Source organism: Lagenorhynchus albirostris, chromosome 4, assembly GCF_949774975.1.
Source record: "Lagenorhynchus albirostris chromosome 4, mLagAlb1.1, whole genome shotgun sequence".
In the NCBI taxonomy this organism is placed as follows: Eukaryota; Metazoa; Chordata; class Mammalia; order Artiodactyla; family Delphinidae; genus Lagenorhynchus; species Lagenorhynchus albirostris.
In genome coordinates this window covers 143,988,407-144,008,478 of record NC_083098.1, presented here as the reverse complement: position 1 = coordinate 144,008,478, position 20,072 = coordinate 143,988,407, and the positions used below count along the sequence as shown (strand labels likewise).

At 49.2% G+C, this 20,072-nt stretch overlaps 1 protein-coding gene across 4 annotated transcripts in view; it reads right to left on the bottom strand.

Moving 5' to 3' along the window:
* Window positions 1-312: 312 nt before the first annotated feature.
* The window catches only part of KIAA0232 (KIAA0232 ortholog), a 91,796-nt gene continuing 72,036 nt past the window's right edge, over window positions 313-20,072 (bottom strand). For 3 of the 4 annotated variants that reach the window (XM_060148754.1, XM_060148757.1, XM_060148755.1), the window contains exons 6-9: window positions 15,861-19,146; window positions 9,594-9,702; window positions 4,804-4,901; window positions 313-2,811 (exon numbers count right to left, since the gene is read on the bottom strand). In XM_060148754.1, the coding sequence (XP_060004737.1) occupies window positions 2,632-2,811; window positions 4,804-4,901; window positions 9,594-9,702; window positions 15,861-19,146 (3,673 nt within the window). In that variant the 3' untranslated portion in view covers window positions 313-2,631. The remainder of the gene's footprint in view (window positions 2,812-4,803; window positions 4,902-9,593; window positions 9,703-15,860; window positions 19,147-20,072) is intronic. The other variant, XM_060148756.1, reaches the window with a different exon arrangement.

Below are 20,072 nucleotides of genomic sequence, written 5' to 3'. Positions count from 1 at the left end.
GGAATTTTTTTTTTTCTTCAGAACAGAAAGATTAAGCTTTGTCTACCACCACAAGACAAAAATGGTGTGTTCTTTGCAAGGTTCAGGCAGTAGTTCCTAGGGGTGGGGATGGGGGCGGGGTGTGGACTCTTTTCTCAGCAGGCCCCACCCATTTTCTTCTCCAGCAAAGCAGACGCCAGCACTTTCGGCAACGCCTATAGGAAGAGCTAAATAACCTTCTTCTGGAATGATGTGACCTTGGCACACATAATTAAGAGGAGGCTGGGGTTCTTTATAAAAGAATCTTTGCTATGATAAATAAAGACAACCAACTGTTTTTTAAATTTTTTATTTGGTGTTAACTCCACAAGAAAACAAAAAACCAGTTACTCTGGTGTACGTGAAATCAGAACAATACAACCACGGGGGAAAAAAAGAGCCCAGGAATGGAAAACTGATACTTCAGTGCTACGGATATGCAATGCGCTTCATACCACAGTGCGTTTCAGCGTTTTGCCAACTTTTTAAAAAATGCTTTTTCTTTGTGATCATCCATTTACAAAACTGAAAACCATACTTTCAGCTCTGTCGCTGAAAGCCTCTGGGCTTCAGCCACTTAGCTATGAAAACAAATAAATACATAATCTGTTAATCCCCTTGCCCGCTTATAATCCATTCCCATTCCCCCGTGGAAGGTGCAATGTCTTCCCACTGGCGTGTAGGGAAGGCTGCGCCTTGACCACCTGGAGCCCTTTCGTGATAAAAAGCAGCTGTCCAGAAATCAACTGAGCTAAAGGTTGTGTCTGAAATATATTTATTTGGTCTCGGCTACATAAGCAACGATTTCTAGGATGATCGTCACTGTAGTGATTTTAGGAATTTACAACTTCCAATTCTTTTTTGCCTTTGCTGTTAAATTATATTTCAGTGCAGATGCTAATCAATTTTTAGGAAGCTCTGGAAGAAAGAAAAATACATATAACCTTATAAAGTCTGTAAATAAATAACAGCAACATAAAACCTTACACGCGCACACACGCACACACACACAAACCCACTTTAAAGTGTCAAAGATGTGCTGTATAAAAACAAACCCTGACATGTGGTGAGACCAAACCCAACGGCCCATCAGGTTTCCCACAGTGAGGACAGACAGCGCCGGGGATGACTCCACAGCCCTGGATGGAGTTGTCTGTGTCATCAATTAAGAAAAAGGCAACAAAACCCAATGCTCGAAGCAAATGATGTATTTCTCAGCCAGTTCAGCTCCCAGCTAGTAAATTATGTGTTTACTGCCCGCCAAAATAGTGGTGAAGCTGTCTCACCCATATTAGACTTCCTGATGTTAGACATGCTAAACTGATGTCACACATTGTTTTTTGTTTTTAAAAAAACAATGAGTTGGTTAAAAAAGAAAAACAATTTTAAACGTTTAGGTTTTGCAAATGTTGCTCCTTCTAACTTCAGCCTGTTGCATGGCAGCGTGAAAGCTCAAGGAAGCAACCGTCACGAACGGACGGGACTGGATGAGAGGGACTGACCCCTGGGTTCCCGAGTGACACGGGAAAGCGGGTCCCATGAAGCAATCACACAGGTATGGGAGAAATCAGTACTCTACCCTCCGACCCGCCACACACAGAACTTGCCCAGAACATTCTCTCCAACACAAAATGAGATCTAAGCTACACTACGTCACAGCCCCAGGAGCAGCCCGCTGCAGCAGCCAAGGTCTCTCTGGGGCGCTGGGATGGCCTTTACTGCGTGTCAGACGTGTACAGTCTCAAGTTCTGGGGGCTGCGATTCAGTATCGGTCACCAGAAAAACCTCATCTGCAACTAAGGTCCTCATCGAGTATTGTCAGACGCACCGCAAATAACCCTGAGCGGTGCCTGTGGAAAATGTAACTGCAGCGTTAAGAGCAGGTCGGGGGTGCGCGCTCACCCCGCTTGGCCTCAAACGCTACCCCGTACCTCAAAGCCTTGGCTGCCTCAGGTGACAAGAAAGTCACAAACCATGGTATTGTCCATGATACTCTAGGGGGAACATCCTAAGAGAGAAAACACAGTATTTTGTAAGTCTCTAAAAAGCACACCCTTGTGGTTCCTACGTTAAATGTACATGAGATTTTACTGAACGAAGACCGGGGATGAGTCACCCATGCTGCCCTCTTGCCTTCAAGAAAGGCACTGATCCACTGCAGGGTAAGTATTCATATCCCAGTTCTTGGAGGACAAAGCCTAAATGTTCCAAAGCTAAAGTCTCTGAATAGCGGAAGTGGTTGCTGACACTGCGATGCTAATAAGGTGATAGTGATGTGACTGCAGCTGGAAGGAAGGTAACTGCAGTGAAGATGCAAAAGGCAGTGATGCTTCTAAGACGAGCACATGCACACCCATTCTTGGTATGACAACACATCTAGTCTATTTCAAATAGCCAAGAATTTAACAGCTTGAAAAAAAAATCTTCAACAGGATAGCTGTCCTCAACTCTAAAATAAGCAAGAAGAGAAAGATAATTACTGATCTGAACCAGTTAAGTGAAGAAGAAACCTTAGAAACCTAAGTTGTTGTTTTAGATGAACAGGCCTCACAAAAGGGTACTTTTCGCTCACATATCAATTTTTAAAAATAATTTGTACTACACTCTGCAGGTTTAGAGATGAGTTCGGGAAAAGAGCGCCTCCTCGCTGGGCTCCACCCACGCGCCGCCACCTTCCGAGCCCGTGTCCTCCGAGGCAGAGCTGGCACTGGAGTACATCTTTCTGCGGAAGCCGTTTGCTTTTGCTCCAGAATTTCTCTCTCCTGTGCACCTTGCTTCATAAACAGAAGACACCTAAGATGAAAGGAACAACTGTCAACAGGTCAAAAGCCAGTTATTTTTTCAAAAGGGCTATGTGAGACACTCTATATATGCAGAGATTAAGAAACAAATCGTTGATGTTTTCCAGTGGAGAGTTACAAAAATCTGAAGAGTTTTCCTGTTTGAAAGCAAAACAAACAAGCTTTCCTCCCTGATCTATACACGATCCCAAGCCCTAATTCTCCATGTTCAACCCCTCGGACAAAAGGCTGCCGATGTCAGGGCTGGATGGAAACGAGTCTCTGAGCGGGGACTCCACCGGGAGGACGGCACGGCCTTGCCCTGCTGGGGCTCCCGTTCCAGGGCAGAGGACAGCAAGCAGACCGACCAGCACAGCTTCCCAGCTTCCTGCTGCGCTGACCAGCTGGGGGAAGTGGCTGCCGGGCTCTCCAGACAGGAGCGGCGGGGCATCCCCGCCCGCGGCCGAGAAGCAAGCGGTACCACAGAAACAGCCAGAGCTGGCTTGGGACTTCGGGGCTGTGCTTCTGAGTTGGGGGTCCATAGGTATATGGTACCTTTGGGGGATACTTTTGGCTGTGTGGGACTCTCCCCCACCCACAAGATGGTTAGCCTCTCTGGCCCTCAGGACACCAAGTGCAAGTGGTAGTCCCTCCCCAGTCATAATAGCTGGTGATGCGTCCCTGCACAGTAATTAGCAACATCCTCCTCCCCGCCACAGTGACTAGTAATTCTTCCCCCTCCCCCAGGTGACGAGCAATGCCTCCCTGTCACCCAGCCACAGTGACTAGCAAAGTCCCCCAAGCACCCGCCCACCCCCATTTCCAGATGGCAGTACTGTCCCTGGTTGAGAGCCCCCGAGGAAGGAGGACGGAAAGACCACCACACGCCTGAGTGGGGAGCAGAGGACGCAGGATCAGAGAGGCAGGCGAGGGCAAACACACACGGCCCGGCAGCGAGTGCGCGAGGGCGAAAGGCCATGGCGGTCGGCAGTGGGAGTCGGACTCAGGGCTGAGGGTCATGGCTCAGGTCTGCACTCGGGCTGTGGCTGTGTGGATACACGTTCTGAATCTTTACGGGCCTTTAGTTTTCTCTTCCGCAAAACAACAGCACCTACCTCCCGGGGCGGCTGTGAGACTAAACGAAGTAACCCTCGCGAGGCTGTCCTGCCTCACGGTGTGGGGAGAAGACTGGGGAGGGGAAGGCGGAAGCAGGAAGGCCAAGGCGAAGCCCACGGCGAAGCCCACGGCAGAGGTCCGCAGGGGGCGGTGACGCGGAGGAAGCGCGAACGATGGAGCCGGCTGAGAGGTGGGTGGTCAGGACGGGCACACGGACCGCGTGTGTAGGTGAGAGAAGGAGGAACGAAGAACGAGTTCTGGGTCTGGGGACTGACGCTGGGGGGTGGGACATCCACGGAGATGGAGAGATGCTGGGGGACGCCCCCAAACGTCTGCCTCGATGTGCTCGGTCTGACAGGTCCACGGACACCAAGACCACAGGGCACTCTGGGAGCAATTTCTCACGAGACTTCAACTGACAATGACAATCACACTGAGAAGCCAAGGAAGCTCCCTCCGACTCATTCACCTGCCTGCCTACCCGGGCGAGGCACAGGCCCTGTCCCTGCCCCAGGGGCTCACAGGCGGGGTGGGAGGCGGGCGAGCAGAAAGTGCAGTCAGCTGAGGGGCAGGAATGAGCACCGGAAGGGCTCCCTGTGGTCGACACTTTGATGGGGAAGAGGGCGCCCACCCAAGGAGTTTAAGGGGAGTGACAGGGTCAGATTCGCATGGAGAAACTCCCTCTGGCGGCAGAGTGATGGACAGACTGCAGGGAGAGAGGGAAGCCTTGGCAGTAAGTGGGCGGCGATGCAGACCGAAGGGCCGCGGGCGAGGAAGGCCACACCCACAGAGCTTGGTGACAGGGAGAGGCGGTCACCGGACTCCCGGACTTGGGGGGTTGTGGTGGCCGTTTGTAAGTTAGTAATAAGGAGGAGGACAGTCCACTTACCCTATTAAAATCTAACAGACGCTCTTCATTACTGGGCATTTCTTTAACATCTGGATATTCTTCTATACCATTCTCTCCCTTGGCATTTGTATAACATTCTTAATCATTTTGAATGGAGAAGGGAAAAGAGGGAAAGGGGGGGAAATTTCATTAAGACACAGTTACGAAACATACATTCTTGTTTCATTTTTCAATGAAAAGTCAGATCAATTAGGTCTACAGCCCTTTGGGGATTTTATGAAGTCACTAAAAGCAGACACGTTCAGCACCAGCCAGACAGGGGTGTGCGAGGAAAACGTTAGGCCAGTTTAAAAATCCTTCTAACAAATTGTTCATGGAGTTAAAAAGAAAAACAAAAACCAAAAACACACGCCCACATAACCATGCGTTCTTGTTATCCCACCATGAGACATTCATTCAACAAATACGTACTCACACCTCTAAGTGACAGGCCCTGGGAAAACAGGATAAAAAGCCCAGCAAGGTCCGAGCTCTCAAGCGCGTACGTGGTGTGGAGGGGGACAGATGATGCACCACGCGTATGTTCACAGAACAAGTGAGCAAAGGAATTTCAGACAAGAGGGGGCGCAACGGAGATAACAAAGCAGGGCAACATCCTCTGTTCCTCCTCAGCTCAGCAGCAAACTAAGCCACCTGTGGAACAGGGAGGAGGACGGTGGCTAGCGCTTTGACTGGGTAAGCGGCTCTCGGAAGGGGACAGGACTGTAAGCTGGAACTGGAAGGAATCAGATAAATCATTTAGTCTAAAGCTTCTCAACCCTGCTTTCGCATTCAAAGCGCCTGGGGAGCTTTAAGAAAAGTCCGGAAGCCCGGCCCGCACCTGAGATTCTGACCGACTTGGTCTGGGTATGAGCACTTTCTGGGAAGCTCCCAGGTGAGTCTGAAGCACTGCCAGGGCTGATGCCCACCGGCCTTAACCTGCACTGGCCCCCCAGCCACCTTAGCTCCACGGAAAGGGTGTCAGGATTCCACCCCGGCCGCCCGCAGCAGTCACTGCGAGGTGCTGGCTGAGCTGCGCGCCACCCCACGCGTCACAGCAGCGGCAGGGCCAGCTCCACGACCATGGCCCTCCTGCCATCACCGGGGGCGGGCAAGCCTGGGCCCTGCTTGGCCTCCCACAAAAGGCTGTACTCTCCGTGACCTTTGGTCCTGACAGCCTCAGGCCCTCAAACTTACTAGTGTAGGTTCACGAAAAACCCAGGCTCTGGGATTAGACAGAAGTCAGTCGATTGCTGATGATGCTACTTACTTGTGATGGAACTTGGAGCAACTTATCGAACCTCTTGGAGCCCCAGTTCTCTCATCTCTGAAACAGGACCATCATTTGCCCTCGCAGATTTCTGTGCAAGTTCAGCGGTCGCCTGTGCGCAGCCTCAAGTTCGGGCCGGCACACTCACTAACGCCGCCCACAGCTGCTACTAGCGGAAGCCCTGGGCTTGGGGCCGGCCCGCCGCAGGACAGCTGGGGAGGACGCCCGCTCTCCCATGAGGCAGGGAACCCCTCACCCTCACCCTCACCCTTTCTGGGCCGTCACCTTTTTCTCAGCTCGCCTACCAAGCTCTCATCATCTCCGCGCCCCACCGCGTTTGGTCACCGCTCGTACGAGGTGGGGAAGGTAACCATTTCCTTGGCTCGGATATGCCCACAGACGAAGCGGATCCCCCCCACTATTACCTATACTGTTTCCCTGCAGGGCTCTCTCTTTAAAACTCAAATAACACAAACACTTTTCTAAGTGAGCTTTCCAAATGTTCTGAATCCGGTGTATGAGCTCTGGAGACGGACGCGTGGGACAGACTGTGGCACACAGCCTGCGAGGCCCTTGTGGTCGGACTCCCTGCTGCCCACCTGACGTGCCCCTACCCCCGGCCCACGTGCCGGGCACACAGGGGCCACAGCGTGTGCAGTCCTGCTGCTGCCCCGGCTGGCGCTCCTGCCCGGACCGCGCCCCAGCCGCCAGGCGCTTGTGTCCTGACTCCCTCAGGTCCTGCTGAGAGGTGAGCTGATCAGGAGGGCAGGGACGACGCCTCTGCGTCCCCAGCCCCTAGAACAGTGCCTGGCATGAGGCAAGCATGCACGAAATATGTGCGGAGTGGGTGTGTGTGTGGGCACACAGCAGGGCGGGGGCTGGGCCTTCGTGCTGACGGGGCCCTCGCTGCCCCTGCTCCACGGCCACACTGCCTCCTCCTCCTTTGGGGCCTCCATCTCCTGACTCACAGGAAAAAGGGACAATCCTCCTTGCCCTCCTTCCCGGGGAGGCTGGAGCTCCCAGCTCAGACTCAGAGCTGCACAGGCTTCTCAGTAATCATCAGCGTGACGTCAGAAGTTTCTGGAGCAGGGACGAGCGTCGGCAGTCACGGCTGCTGAGTGGGTGAGAAGGCCACCTGCTTCCCGACTAAGCTTCTGCTGAGTCTATGCCCCCACCCCACAGGCTGAAAGCACCACACTTCGTAACGGCACTATGAGGCAACCGTGCAAGGATTTAACTCCCGGTCGTGAGTTCAAGGTCATTCAAAAGCCTGGTCACCACACTTATCCACTGAGAGTTTCCCTGCACGCCACTCCACAATATATAAAAAGCTGAATGGACTAACAACCACGTACAGCACCTACAAGGCACCGTATAGATAACCACGGACCTGGAGCTGACAGCTGAAGCGCATTCCTCAGAAAACGGGACGGAGGCTGCAGAGACAGCCCGCGACACAGAGATGGAGCCCCAACTCAGTGTGCTTGGAAGTCACCCCAAGCCGCCCCCCACCCTGGCCCTGCCTGCTCTGCCACCGCGTCCCTCCTTCCCTCTGGGTTCTTCCTGCGTGTGGGTGTCCTCTTGCTGCACTGCTCCAGGGTCCCCAGCCCTCGCCGCCTGCACTCCCATTAACTGCAGTTGGGACTCACTCAGCCAGTGCACTGGACTGGACTGAGGTCAAGGTCTGGTTTGCACTCCTATCACCCTGGTGTCTCCCGGGCACCAACTGCAGACAGCTGCTGTGGACAGCAAGCTTCTGGACCACAAGGAGACAGCCTGGACTCAAGCCTGAGCTGCATGGCTAGTGCCTGATTCTGGGCATTCAACTTGAGACTTAGCTTCCTCATCTGAACACCAGGCTCTCACGGGGCTTGTATAAAAGACTGAAAGCACCTCGTAAGTCATGTAGAGCAACCCAAATACTAGCTAATGATGGAGGAACAGGCCTTTAATAAAGGCTGTTAAATAAAAAAGATGCTGAAGGGCTTCCCCGGCGGCGCAGTGGTTGAGAGTCCGCCTGCCGATGCAGGGGACACGGGTTCGTGCCCCGGTCCGGGAGGATCCCACATACCGCGGAGCAGCTGGGCCCGTGAGCCATGGCCGCTGAGCCTGCGCGTCCGGAGCCTGTTGCTCCGCAACGGGAGAGGCCACAGCAGTGAGAGGCCCGCGTACCGCAAAAAAAAAAAAAAAAAAAGATGCTGAAAATAAAGACTCTGCTCTATGCTCCCCTTATGACCCTTTGGGAAGGAGGAAGGCAGGGCTGGGGAAGCCGTTTCTTATGCCCACAGAACAGAGAGAAGCAAACAGTCCCAGCCTCCCCCGCAGTCGGCTGAGGCCAGGCTGCGAGGGCAGGCCAGTGCAGGCGTCCGGAGCCCCCAGCGTGTGCAAGGCCCCACGGGCAGTGAGGGACATCACTGCTCCAGGTTAACTACAAATGAGCTGGAGAGAGACACACGCTCGAACATGCAAATACTAACAGGAGACTGACCTGCCCCCAGGGCTCTGACCGGAGAGACCGCTGACGAAGTGCTGCAGCTGACAGCCCAGGGGACCACGGAGGTCTGCACAAGCTCAGAGTCTTGAGCTGACCACTCGGCTGCCTCCTTAGTTCTCACTTCTCCCGACATTTCAGATCAGGATCTTTTTATAGCTTCTGAGTATGTCCACCTGGGCGGCTCAGACTAAAATCGTCTTCACCAAATCTGCTACTGCTCTGATGTCCGGTCTCCCCTAACTCCCTCCTGCCGTTCACTACTCACAGAAAGTCACCCAGCAAACTCCGGCATCCTCCACAAAACCTCTCGATGCTGTTCTCTGTGCCCCCCCCCGACTCCCCGAGTGCCTCAATCCAGGCCTTTATCCTGTCACACCCAGATCACTGCAAGAGCCTAAGAACCCCAGCAGGGGCTCTGCAGTTTTTCAATCCCTTCCCCCCTCCATTCTGCTGCTAGAACTGTTTTAAAAACCACACCTGACCTGATACCCTCCAATGTGAACTCCTTTAAGTGGTCCTCTCCTCCTGCCTGTCCAACTCCGCCGAACTCAGCGCTCCCCCCGCCGCCCCCCGCCTCTCTCCAGCCTCAGCTACGACCCAGCTGGGCCCAGTGGGTCCCTGTCCCCGAGCCCGACTTGCCGCAGACCCTCGGCCTTTGCTCAGGCCACTCCTGTCACGGGGACTACCTCTCCCCAGCCCTCTCACCGGGGCCCCTCCTGCAGGCCCCCCAGAGCTGAGGACTCCCTGCTCCACTTCTCACGGGGGCTCCACCTCTCACGGGGAGCAGGCACGGAGCCCGTCAGGGCCGGGGTGCCTCTCCGTAGCGTTTCCACGCCCCGCCCCTCCAGGCTGTGATGGGGGTTAGAGCAGGGTCCAGTCCTCATGCATCTCTGCGTCCCCAGTACCTGACAAACGCTGGCCACACAGAATGTTTTCGGACTGATTTTTACAGCAAAAGAATTTACTGCTTTTAATGAATTAGAAATCTGAGTGGATGAATCAATGACCTAACGCAGGTCTTCTTACCTTCACATTCTGAGGCAGGAAAAAGAGGAGAGTACAAGGCTTTTTCCCACCAGGTCTGTTTTTCTTGACTTCTATTCATTCCTTGTACATCAGTGTTCAATACAGGAAACTGTTTAGATCAAACCAAATATAGACAAAGTTCACAAACTTCCAAAATAAAGGGGAAAAAATTCAAGCGTTATTAACTATGGACTACAAACCCAGGATTTTTTAACTGGTGAGGTTCTTTTTGACTTTCTGTTTTTACTGTTCTAGACAAGGTGAATACAGAAAGCCAACGTGTTCATAGCATACAAAGGAAGTTTTTCTTAAAAACACTTATATTGCAAATGGAATAAAAAGTCTTTTCAAAAACCACAACAAAACTCTTACGAGGCAAAAACATAAGGAAACAGCCTCAAATAAGGCAAGTTTTTAGATTCTGGAAGTACAGAGATAACGGGGTGGCTAGTGTGAGGTGCTCGAGAGAACGTGAGGAGGACCCTCTTCTCCTTCACACACTCAGGCAGGAGGGAGTCAAAGAAGAAATGGGACAGAGGAAATTTTATAGGCAGAGTTACCAACCTAATGTCTTTATAACAATTAGCTGCTTCGATGAGAACCAGAAGGAAGTTGAGACTAAAACCAAGTAATAACACTGATAGTAATTCAAATTCAACACAGGAAACAGACAGCGAAATGAGAGGAGGGCAGGACTCCTGAGAGCAGGAATGACCCCGTACTCCGTGCACATCCACAGCCCTGGCAGAGGGGAAGGCGCTCACGCCCACCCCTCGCTGGTGGAGCTCTCAAGTCCCAGCTGGACGTGCCCACCTGTCTGGGCAGCAAGGACTAGATGCAGTGTGGCTGTCACGCATGATCGAGGAGTGTCCTCGTGAGCGGTCGTCAGAAGACGTGGCCAGGGGCAGCCACCCCGGGGACATCCTGGTATGCTGGGGTCTTCCACGCTGCTGCCTCACTGTGCCTGACAACAGGCCCTGCCAGGCTCAGTAAGGCCTGCTTTCGGCATCTCTGTAACTCCCATCACCCATCCCAGTCTCAGGAAGTGTCTGCTCGATGCATACGACCTGTAAACACTGCATACACCTGTGTTTCAGGAGACATTTCATTACATGTTCAAGTTCAAAACCTGAACTGTCTTACAACCGATGATCTTCAGTTCTCTAACAGGATTTTGTTACTCTCCTAAACAAAGTAAATTATTTTACTTTATCAAGAACTTTTTGATTCAGTAATGTGTGATTTTTATTACTTACTAAACGGGAAATATATTTCAGATTCTGATTTTCATGTAACTTTTCAGAAATACCCCTCAATTAGAAACTGAAGAATTGTGCTGTCTACCCAGAGTGGTCAGTTAACCTTCACCATTTTCTCCTGCAGTGTATTCTAACAATAAAAATTAGTAAACCTATTAGATAAACAGATACCAAGGGCAACAGCGACAACAAGGCCAGGGTTAACGCAAATGAAGCCAGCAACATGCCAGGCCTGCAGTTAATTCAAGGCTGACTCCTGCGTGTGGCACATAACTCACAGCACTATGAGGCCCTTCTGGAAAGGCTCCGCCTTCTCTCCAAGGCATACCTATCTGCGAACAGATTACTTGGTGCTATCCAGGAGGAGCAAGGATGGCTCCAAGGATGGCTCCCTGGACAGAAGTCTCCCGATCGTCCCCAAGGCACTATCGAAGAGAGATGGATTTGAAGGTAACAAGTTCCTATTTGAGAAGGAAAGTGTGTGGGGCAGGCTGAGGAAGGATCAGTGTTTTATTCATGTGAGTGCAGTCAGACTGCTTATCTTTAATCCTTTCTTGAGATTGTGCGAGTGAGGTAAAGAGTAAGAAAGGGGAGAGAATTCACTGGGACAGACAGGACGCGGTGGGAGAAAGCAGGCTGGAGGGGCCGAGGTGTAGCCGGGGGGCTGGGCCAGCATGAAGCGCAGGAGGTGAGACACAGGCAGGACCAGACGTGTGTGAGCACAAGGCAGCAAGCGCACCTTACTGATCTTCACACCTCCAGGAACAGGGCCTGGAACAAAGCAGATACTCCAGGTCTGCTGGCCTCAAGAAAAGGCTCCCCCTGGCCAAAGTCCCTGATTATCTAGCACACCACTTTCTCTCTCCCTCCCCTGCTGAAATCACTGTTAGACCATGCCGACTCTGGCATAGTTTTAGGATTTTTTCTGCATCCTCCATTTGAATGCCAATTCCAACAGCAAGGACTTATTTTTCCTGTTTTATGTTACACCGAATACACGTTATGACATCTTTCCACTTAGCTATTTCCAATTTTTAGGCTGCAAAAGATAACCAGGCTTTGCTTAAATAATGTCTGTTTAATGTATTAATTCAACTTCTGACTTGGTTGAGAATGAAAAGCATGAAGAAAGAATGGAAGAAATGGAAAACGGACCAGAACACAAGCTTGGGCGATCCAGGCGCACCTCTGCCTTAGCAGCGCTCTCCCGCTCCCTCCGGGTAGCTTCTTGGCTCACGGGCCACCTGGGAGCCTTTCTTCAGTTGTACCTTGGCAAGGAAGCCTGCCCTTACTCCGCATTTATCATGGCAAACCCCTCCAAGCACTCCCATCCCACCACATCCCTTATCCGGCTCTTCTTTTCCACAGCATTGGGATTCTAACTTACTGTGTAACTTCATATTGTTGATTGAATATACCTCCACAAACGCAGGGGTCTTTGTCTATTCCTTTATTAAACCTAGCACCTAGAATAGCGCCCAGACATAGTAGGCTCTTAATAAATATTTAATGTATGAATGAAACAGTAAAAAAAAAAATTTTAAAAAGAGAGAAGAACATGAACTTAATCCAGAAAGGCTTATCAGAAACGTCTTTAGCCACAGATGTAATACTCAGAAATTCTTTAGAAGGTGAAAGTTAGGTAAAGGCTCACTGCTTTAAATGCTCACTAGACAGTCCTAGTTCTGGTGAAGAGAAAGGTGAGTTCTGCTCTGGGAACAGAGCACTGAACAGTGCCCTCTGACACAGTCAGCTCTCAGTTATTTGCGTCACAAAAGGAAAAGAAAGCCTCCTATAATAAGCCTTGTTGTTTGGAAAAGGAGAGAGAAAATGTAAATGAAGAGATACCCTGTGCAACAGAGACCAGTAAGGGACACTGCTGTCTAAGTTTTCCTTTACTGACAGGAAGCGCCCCGTTCTGGAAGGAACTTGGGCTCTGCCCTTACACTGGGGTCTGGGGCAGGCATCCCACCCTCTGCGCCTGCGTGCCCGCAGCCGCCACGGGGGGATAAGCCCATGGCGGCGAGTCACTACAGGCATTCAGTAGGGCAGTGGTGCACAGCAGCGGGCACAGAGCCAGCACAGCGGGGCTGGGACCGAGCACCCGCCCCTCATCAGGGCGTTCCAACTCCCCTGGCACGCTCCTCGCGGGAGGCCTCCTCCGCTGGACTGGACTATGGTTTCCCGGAGACAGGGCGGGGCCTTCTGCTGCTTCTCTGCGCCTTAAAGCGCACGACATGGAGGCAGCAATCAAGCAGATGACACAGAGAACACTTGCACAAACTCACGCACAAATAACGGACGCCTGGCGCACTGCTCCTCGGCTTTTAGCTCCTACTTCAGCAGCCACGACCTAAACGTTGGCAGCTCCCCTGCACACGTGAGAAATTTCAAGCCCCTCTACCTTCGTGCGCGCTGTTGCTTCTGCCTAGAGCGTCCTGCCTCCTCCTTTCTGCCCTGGATGCTCAGGTACGTGCAAAAGCCCTCCTCAACTCTCACGGGCTGGGTCGGTTCTCCTCTGGGATCCCACGGCACCCTATGCTCACCCTCCCCAAGCCACCCACCATGTTACCCAAACAGCCTAAAAGATAAGGAGCTGGCTAGGAAATTTTGGTACATCCATACAATGGAATAATATGCAGAAAATAAAAAAGGAAGGGTGATTATAATAAAGTCATTTCAGTTAAAAAAAAAAAAAGTAGGAGGAAACATATGTGAAGAGGTATTTGCTCTCCAAGCACACAGTATCCTCGGAGGATACACACAGGGACTCACACTCACGGCTGCTGCTGGGGAGGGACCTGTGCACTGTGTACATACCCTCCTGTAACTCCTGAATTTGAACCACAGGAGTGAATTACCTAGGTCAAGGAAAAGAAGTGATCTGTTTGCCAACTGGTCTTCAGTACTAGACTGAACTCTCCCTCTCCCAGGGCAAGGTCAGTGTCTTGTTCATCCAGGTCACTCACCTTAGCGATGGGCACAGAACGTGTAAATGTTTAATAAATGTTTGCTGAACTGAACTCCACTAAATTTTTGAAAAGGATCATAATTCATGTTCCCGGGTACAATTCTCTTAGAAATCCTACCTTCTAGACCACTTGCACTGAAACAGACTGGCAGCTAGTGACTTAAAACAGAGCTTGGCCCTCTGTAAAGACTGCCCTCACTCAGGAAAGGAGGGGAAGACGACCCTGGCAGGAGCTCCCCAAGACCGACAGGTAGTGTGAGAGAGTGAAAAGGCACAGATTCTGGCCCCAGCCTGTCCTTTCAGGCCACCCTCAACCTTTCTGTACCTCAGATGAATCTCTGAAGTTAGCTCCAACCTGGCTCTGAACTGTAAGCGATTCTGCTGAGAGACCAGGGCTGTGAGGACCGAGGACAGCTAGGATATCGGACAACCTCAGTGTCCTCTGAGGACTTTACTGGCAGCTAAGACCTTTCAAGACAACCCAGAATGCTGGTAACACTAAGTACGTCAACGTACTAGAAAGCTAAGGAATATGGTAATGGTATGATGCAGAATCTCACTCCTTTCCTCTTTTTCTTTCTTCCCAATCTGGAACCAGGTGAAATACAAAGTACATAAAGGAATTTTTAAGGAAGAAAAGTGGGGCAATAAACAAACAGATAAAACCTAACAACATTATTTTTTGTTGTTGTTCTGAGCAGTTCAGACTTCAGCGTTTCAGTGGGGTTCAACTCATGTCTAAACATCCCCAGGCCAGCTCATGGGAGCACTGACTCTCGAGTTGCCTGTGGGGCTTCTGACCGTCACATGCACTCAGGGCCACACGTCAGCACCTAGCTGACAAATGAGTAAGGCATGACCTGTATCCATAAGGCGCTTATAATCTAATGAGGAAAGTACATCGATGACTCATGAAAAAGGGCAAATGCAATTAAAAGAAGAGGCATAGAGCACATGAAAATTAAAAGAAGGGAGAAATGATTTCTGATGCAGGTGGGGATGTAGCAGGGGAGAGAAGAGGAATGAGGGATGCGTCAGTGGGAGACGTGGGAGCCTGAGGGAGCCTCATGGTACCAGTGGGACTGAGCCATGTGAAGGGGGGTCGGAGTGTGCGGGGGAACAGATGGGAGGAAGGGCGACACAACTGCTCTCCAGCCACAGGTGGCCTGACTTCTAAACACCTCCAACTGTCTTCTTAAAAGCTGCGCCTGGAAAAAGGCCAGGCACTGCTATATCAAATAATGGCTGCAAATGGGCAGAGCACTGTGCTTTTTCTGTGAAACAGGTTATTGCCTTAAGTGTTATCTCTTGTACACTCACTCAGTTTAACCTCGAATCACTTCTTAGGAACAGTCAAATGGTACAATGACTCCCATTAACAAAGCTATTACTATTAACCTCATCTGATAGGCTGACCCATATCATTCATGTAACCTCAGGAATAGGTACTTTGTATAAAGCAAAGTCCACCTGTACGGGTTTTGTAGAAGCTATCTGTTGCATTTGGATTGTGGCTTAATTTTTACATGTACCACAACAAATTTTAGAGAATTCTGTAGAGATGTAATTTATTTTACATGTAAAACATAAGTTTCAATAAGCTAATCAGTGTTTCAGAGACAATTAGACAGGCTTCCTATGTAAAGAAACCCTTTGCTGCCACTTCTGAAGAGCAAAGGACTGTCTGAAGAGTAAATAGCGACTTCTGGATTCATCAATTTTTGAAAGCTGGAGCACTTATATGCCAGGCTTTGCTTTAAGCATAGTACGTGCACCTTAAGACAACACGGAAACATCTCATATCCTGATTTATTTAAAAATGTCTTTGCAGAAAATGTCTAAGGTCCAGTTCAAATTTATGAATATCAAATCCACGTTAAGTCCTTCTGTAAAAATCCTCAGAATGCTAAGTTTTAAGACGTTTAAACTAAATTCCCAATAATTTAACCCTATCTTCCACTGTCTGAAATGACTGTTCTTTAGAATTAAAGTCTGATCAAATGCTTTTACCAAATACCAATACACACTGACACATACCTCTTCCAGCTGTCCTGAAGAAACTGGATTATCTTCGTAAGCAGGGAACTGACAACCTGCTTTGCAACTGCAAAAATTATTAATTTCTTCTTCACATTGTGCCATTATTTTACAATTTGCTTCTGAGCTTTCTAAATCGATTTCCAGAGACTCGTTCAGGCTACATTCCAAACACTGATTCTGCTTTCCTACTGGCAGAATCCCAGCTGATTCCTCCTGGGAATCAAGTGATGTTTGAGCACTCTTTTCCATTCCAGATTTTTTTAACCTGGGAAGGAATTTTCCAGACTCAAGCTCTGATTTTCCATAGTAATGGCCTTCCTTCTCTGCATCTTCTTCCAGTGGTTTGAGATCTGCCTGTGGATCTTCAAATGCATCAACTTGAGAAGGAATGGGGATGTTTGCTTCATCTTTTTCAGATTCAAATTCTGACTCGCTTCCTCCTCCTGGGGACAGTTCAGATGCAGAAATTGGGCGAAAGTGAGTCCTAGGAGAGATCCGAATAGCCCTGTATTGTGTTCTGTCAACGCCGCATATCCTGGGGTGGAGAACTTCACTGTCTGAATCAGAGCAGAGGATTGATTTCGGTTTAAAACTAGGACTGAAAGATGCAATCCCTTCGGGTTCAAACGAACATTCTACATGAAGAACTTGTGAAAATGGATTGCTTAAGTCAAAGGAAGAGAATGAATATTCAAGTCCAGGATCTTCAACTTGAAAGTTACCACAAGCTCCTAATAAGTCTTCATGGAAGATAAAAGAAAACCCCTTATTCAATCCGTTTTCCCCACTCTTCGGCTGGTCATTCTGTTCAAATGACACGAAGGGTTTCCATAACTGCCTGTGACCAGGAGCAAAACTGTTTCCTGGGGTCATAAAGACATCTGTACCAGCTATTGTCACCACGTCGGAAGCTGCACACTGTAACAAACTTCCTTTTGTGTGACTGGGTGGTACTACTGCCCATTCCCCATCGCTATTAAAGGTTTTGAGCTCTCCATAAACTCCTCCAAGAATGAACGAGTTCTCTTTATCTTGGGCCACATCCCAAGGTTTAGAGGGGGTAGTATAGTCACCACCATCCACCTTTGATAGCTCACCAGAAACAAAAGCTCTTTTCTCTGGGTTCTCCTTCTGTCCCTCCCACAGATGATATTCTGATCTCTGCACAGCCTTGTTAGGCTCCTGGAGGGGCTCCATTTTAGCTTCAGCATCCAAACAGCAGCAGTAGTTATTTACATCTGTCGAAAACAACTCATCCTCGATCCTTTCTACTTCTACCACAGCTACAGAATTGCTATCTGCCATCTTTGTCCAAATGTCTTTAATAACCCCTGAGCTGTAGCCATCTCCACGTGGGCTGCTTTCACTACATACCTGTGTAGTCTCAAAGCTTTTGTTTTCTGTTTTTTGTTCTAGCTGAATACCACAGACAGATTCTAGCTTGGATTTTTTTTGGAAAACTAATGTCGGAATTTCTCCTAAAGTTCTACTGTTCTGCTGGCAAGTTTCATCTTGCAAAAAATCTAGAAGTTCTTCATCTACATAATTTGACGAGACTCTAGGAACTACGTAATTCATATCGTCTCCGTTAAACTGTGTGGATTCTTCAAACTGAATGTTTAACGTCTCATTGTCTGAACGTGTTTCTTCTGAATGGGACCATGGACTACAAGTTCTTGTTGAAAGATTAGAACAGTGTTCATTTTCTTCAAAGGCACTATTTTTGGTCCATATTAGTAATCTAGACTGTGTTTTTCCAAGCACATTAGCACTAGAATCTGTATTTTCATTTCCCAAGTTGAGTGTTTCAAAAGAAAATGGTAAAACAGAATTACTGCATTGCACTTCAAACACTGAAAAACAAGAGTTTATACCAGATCCTTCATTAATATCTGAGAAGAGCTCTTGATTGCCAGCAAGCAAATGCGGATTGAGCACTGTGCTGTCTAAGATCGGGGAGAGTCTAATTGGAGAATCTCCTCCAAAACTCTCCCCGTCGGCATCGCCAGAGCTGGATGAACAGCACTCCCAGAACTGAGCCAGACTGCCGAGGTCTTGCAGGAATAAGCCCTCAGCACCCACAGAGCTGGTAGAATCTGTCCATATTGCACGTTCCCCTTGCAACTCCATTCCATCTAACACTATGCAACATTCTGCCTCAAAATCTGTCTTCTCTTTGCTTTTCTGTCGAATCATATTCAGAATCCGACTTTCTCCTTGCGTTGTTTCTGAGGCACCAGGATCCAACATGGATTGGTCAATGTCCACTTCATAGAAGTGTGTTAATTCTGATAGATGAATGTCATCCAAGTATCTGCTGTCCTCCGGTAGAGGACAGAATGAGGTCCCCGTGAGGTCGATATCCTCATTTATAACTGCAGGCATTTCTACAAAATGACCATCAATGAAAGTACCTGCTGCGAGGTATGTTTTATGAATATTATTGTTGCTGATACGAAGACCATGCACTGATTCAGACAATTCTTCTACTGCTTCTGAGGTCAGATCACTTGTATCTTGCCTGTTTCGGTATGTGGTCTCTAGTTTACTTTTCCTGCTCAAAGGAACAAAATACTCAGCAATCGGTTCGGTGTACCACAGCGGCTCCTCTTTGTACTCTCTGTCGGCTCTGCTCTCCAGGTACAGGTCTCTTCCTTCGGTGCTGCCGGCGTCTTTCCTGCCCATCTCCTTCAGCGGCCTTTTAGCCCGCTTGCACAGCTGTTTGGTGGAGCCGCCGCTGCTGCTGCTGCTGCTTCCGGCATGCACGCTCCTTTCCGCCTTTTCGCCATGCTTCAGTGAAAGCCTGCTCTGCCCATTCCGCCCTTTTCTGCTTCGGATTTCTCGTGTCTTGTGTCTCACTTTCACACACTTCGTGGATGCTTTTAATTCTCCCTGATTACCACTTGAGCTCGAGCCTCCTTCGCTGGAGCCGGAAGACCAGGAGCGAGGGCGCATCTTTCCTTCGGGCTTATGTCGGATTTGCTTTTTGTACAAAGCAGGCTTCTCCTCACCTGTGCCATTCCTAAATTTGTTCTCCTTCTCATTTTGACTCTTGCTCTGGGTTTTCTCGTGCACAGTGGTGGGCATGTCGCTGCTTCTCTCCTTGATGAGCTCACCTTCGCTGTTGCAGTCCTTCGGGGAGGACGTGTCTGTGCTAGCTGGTGGGGCTGTGGACGATGAAGAAGAGCTAGGGTAAGAACAGACTGTAGACTTGTTCCACACTGTCAGGATTTCTTGCAGGCAAACTGGTTTCTCAGAAAGTGGTGGAAATGCTTCATAGTACCTGAAAAACAAGTAGAGAGTTCAAAAGTGGGCGCTCAGACGTATCAGATGTAGTAAAAACATCACCGATCAGAAAAAAAAAAAAAAAAAAAAAAACATCACCGATCAGAGAAATGGGATATTTCAATAGAGTCAGTGTTTATGTCACCCATGAATTAGTAACTTCTTAAAAATTAATAATACCGTAAAATATACTTCATACTTAGTTCTATGGATCAAGCACCCTTACATTCAGCAGTGAGATAAGCACTATAGGAATATTTAGAAAATACGTTAAGATGACTTTGATCTTTAAAATTTGGATTTTCGTAAGTCACTAGTTACAAATTAATACAGTGGAAAGAATGTAGTATTTTGATACGAAATATCTGAATTTGAATCTCAGCTCAGTCATTTACTATGCTTGTGAGTTTAAGCTAATCATGTAATGTCTTGGTCCATTTCCTCACCTGTAAGATGGTGATACTATGACTTACCTCACAAGGCTGTTATGAGCACTGGAAACAAATGTAGGTGAAAAGCTGGATAGCAAAGCAGTCGAGGGCATGAGCTCTGAAGCCACACTCCCTGAGTTTGAATCCTCACTCTGCTATTGCCTAGCTATGTGACCTTAGGCATGGTCCTTAACCTCTCTGTGGCCTAGAAAACGGGGTAATTATAGTATCTATCTCACAGAGTTGTGAGGAGTAAAGGAATTAACATGTGAGATGAGTCAGTGACTGTTATTATCGAATCTTTTCTCAGGAGGCAAGTGCAATGCCCAGCATTAAGCAGACCCTCAGAAATGGCAGGTTTCTTGGAATTCAAGTGTTCAGAAAAGGGGATGCTGGTGAGGCCTAGAACAATCAGACAAAGCAGACCACAGCTGAGCCTTGATGTTCCAGATACGCAGCGGTCTGGAGAGTACTGTGAGGCACGGGAACCTGT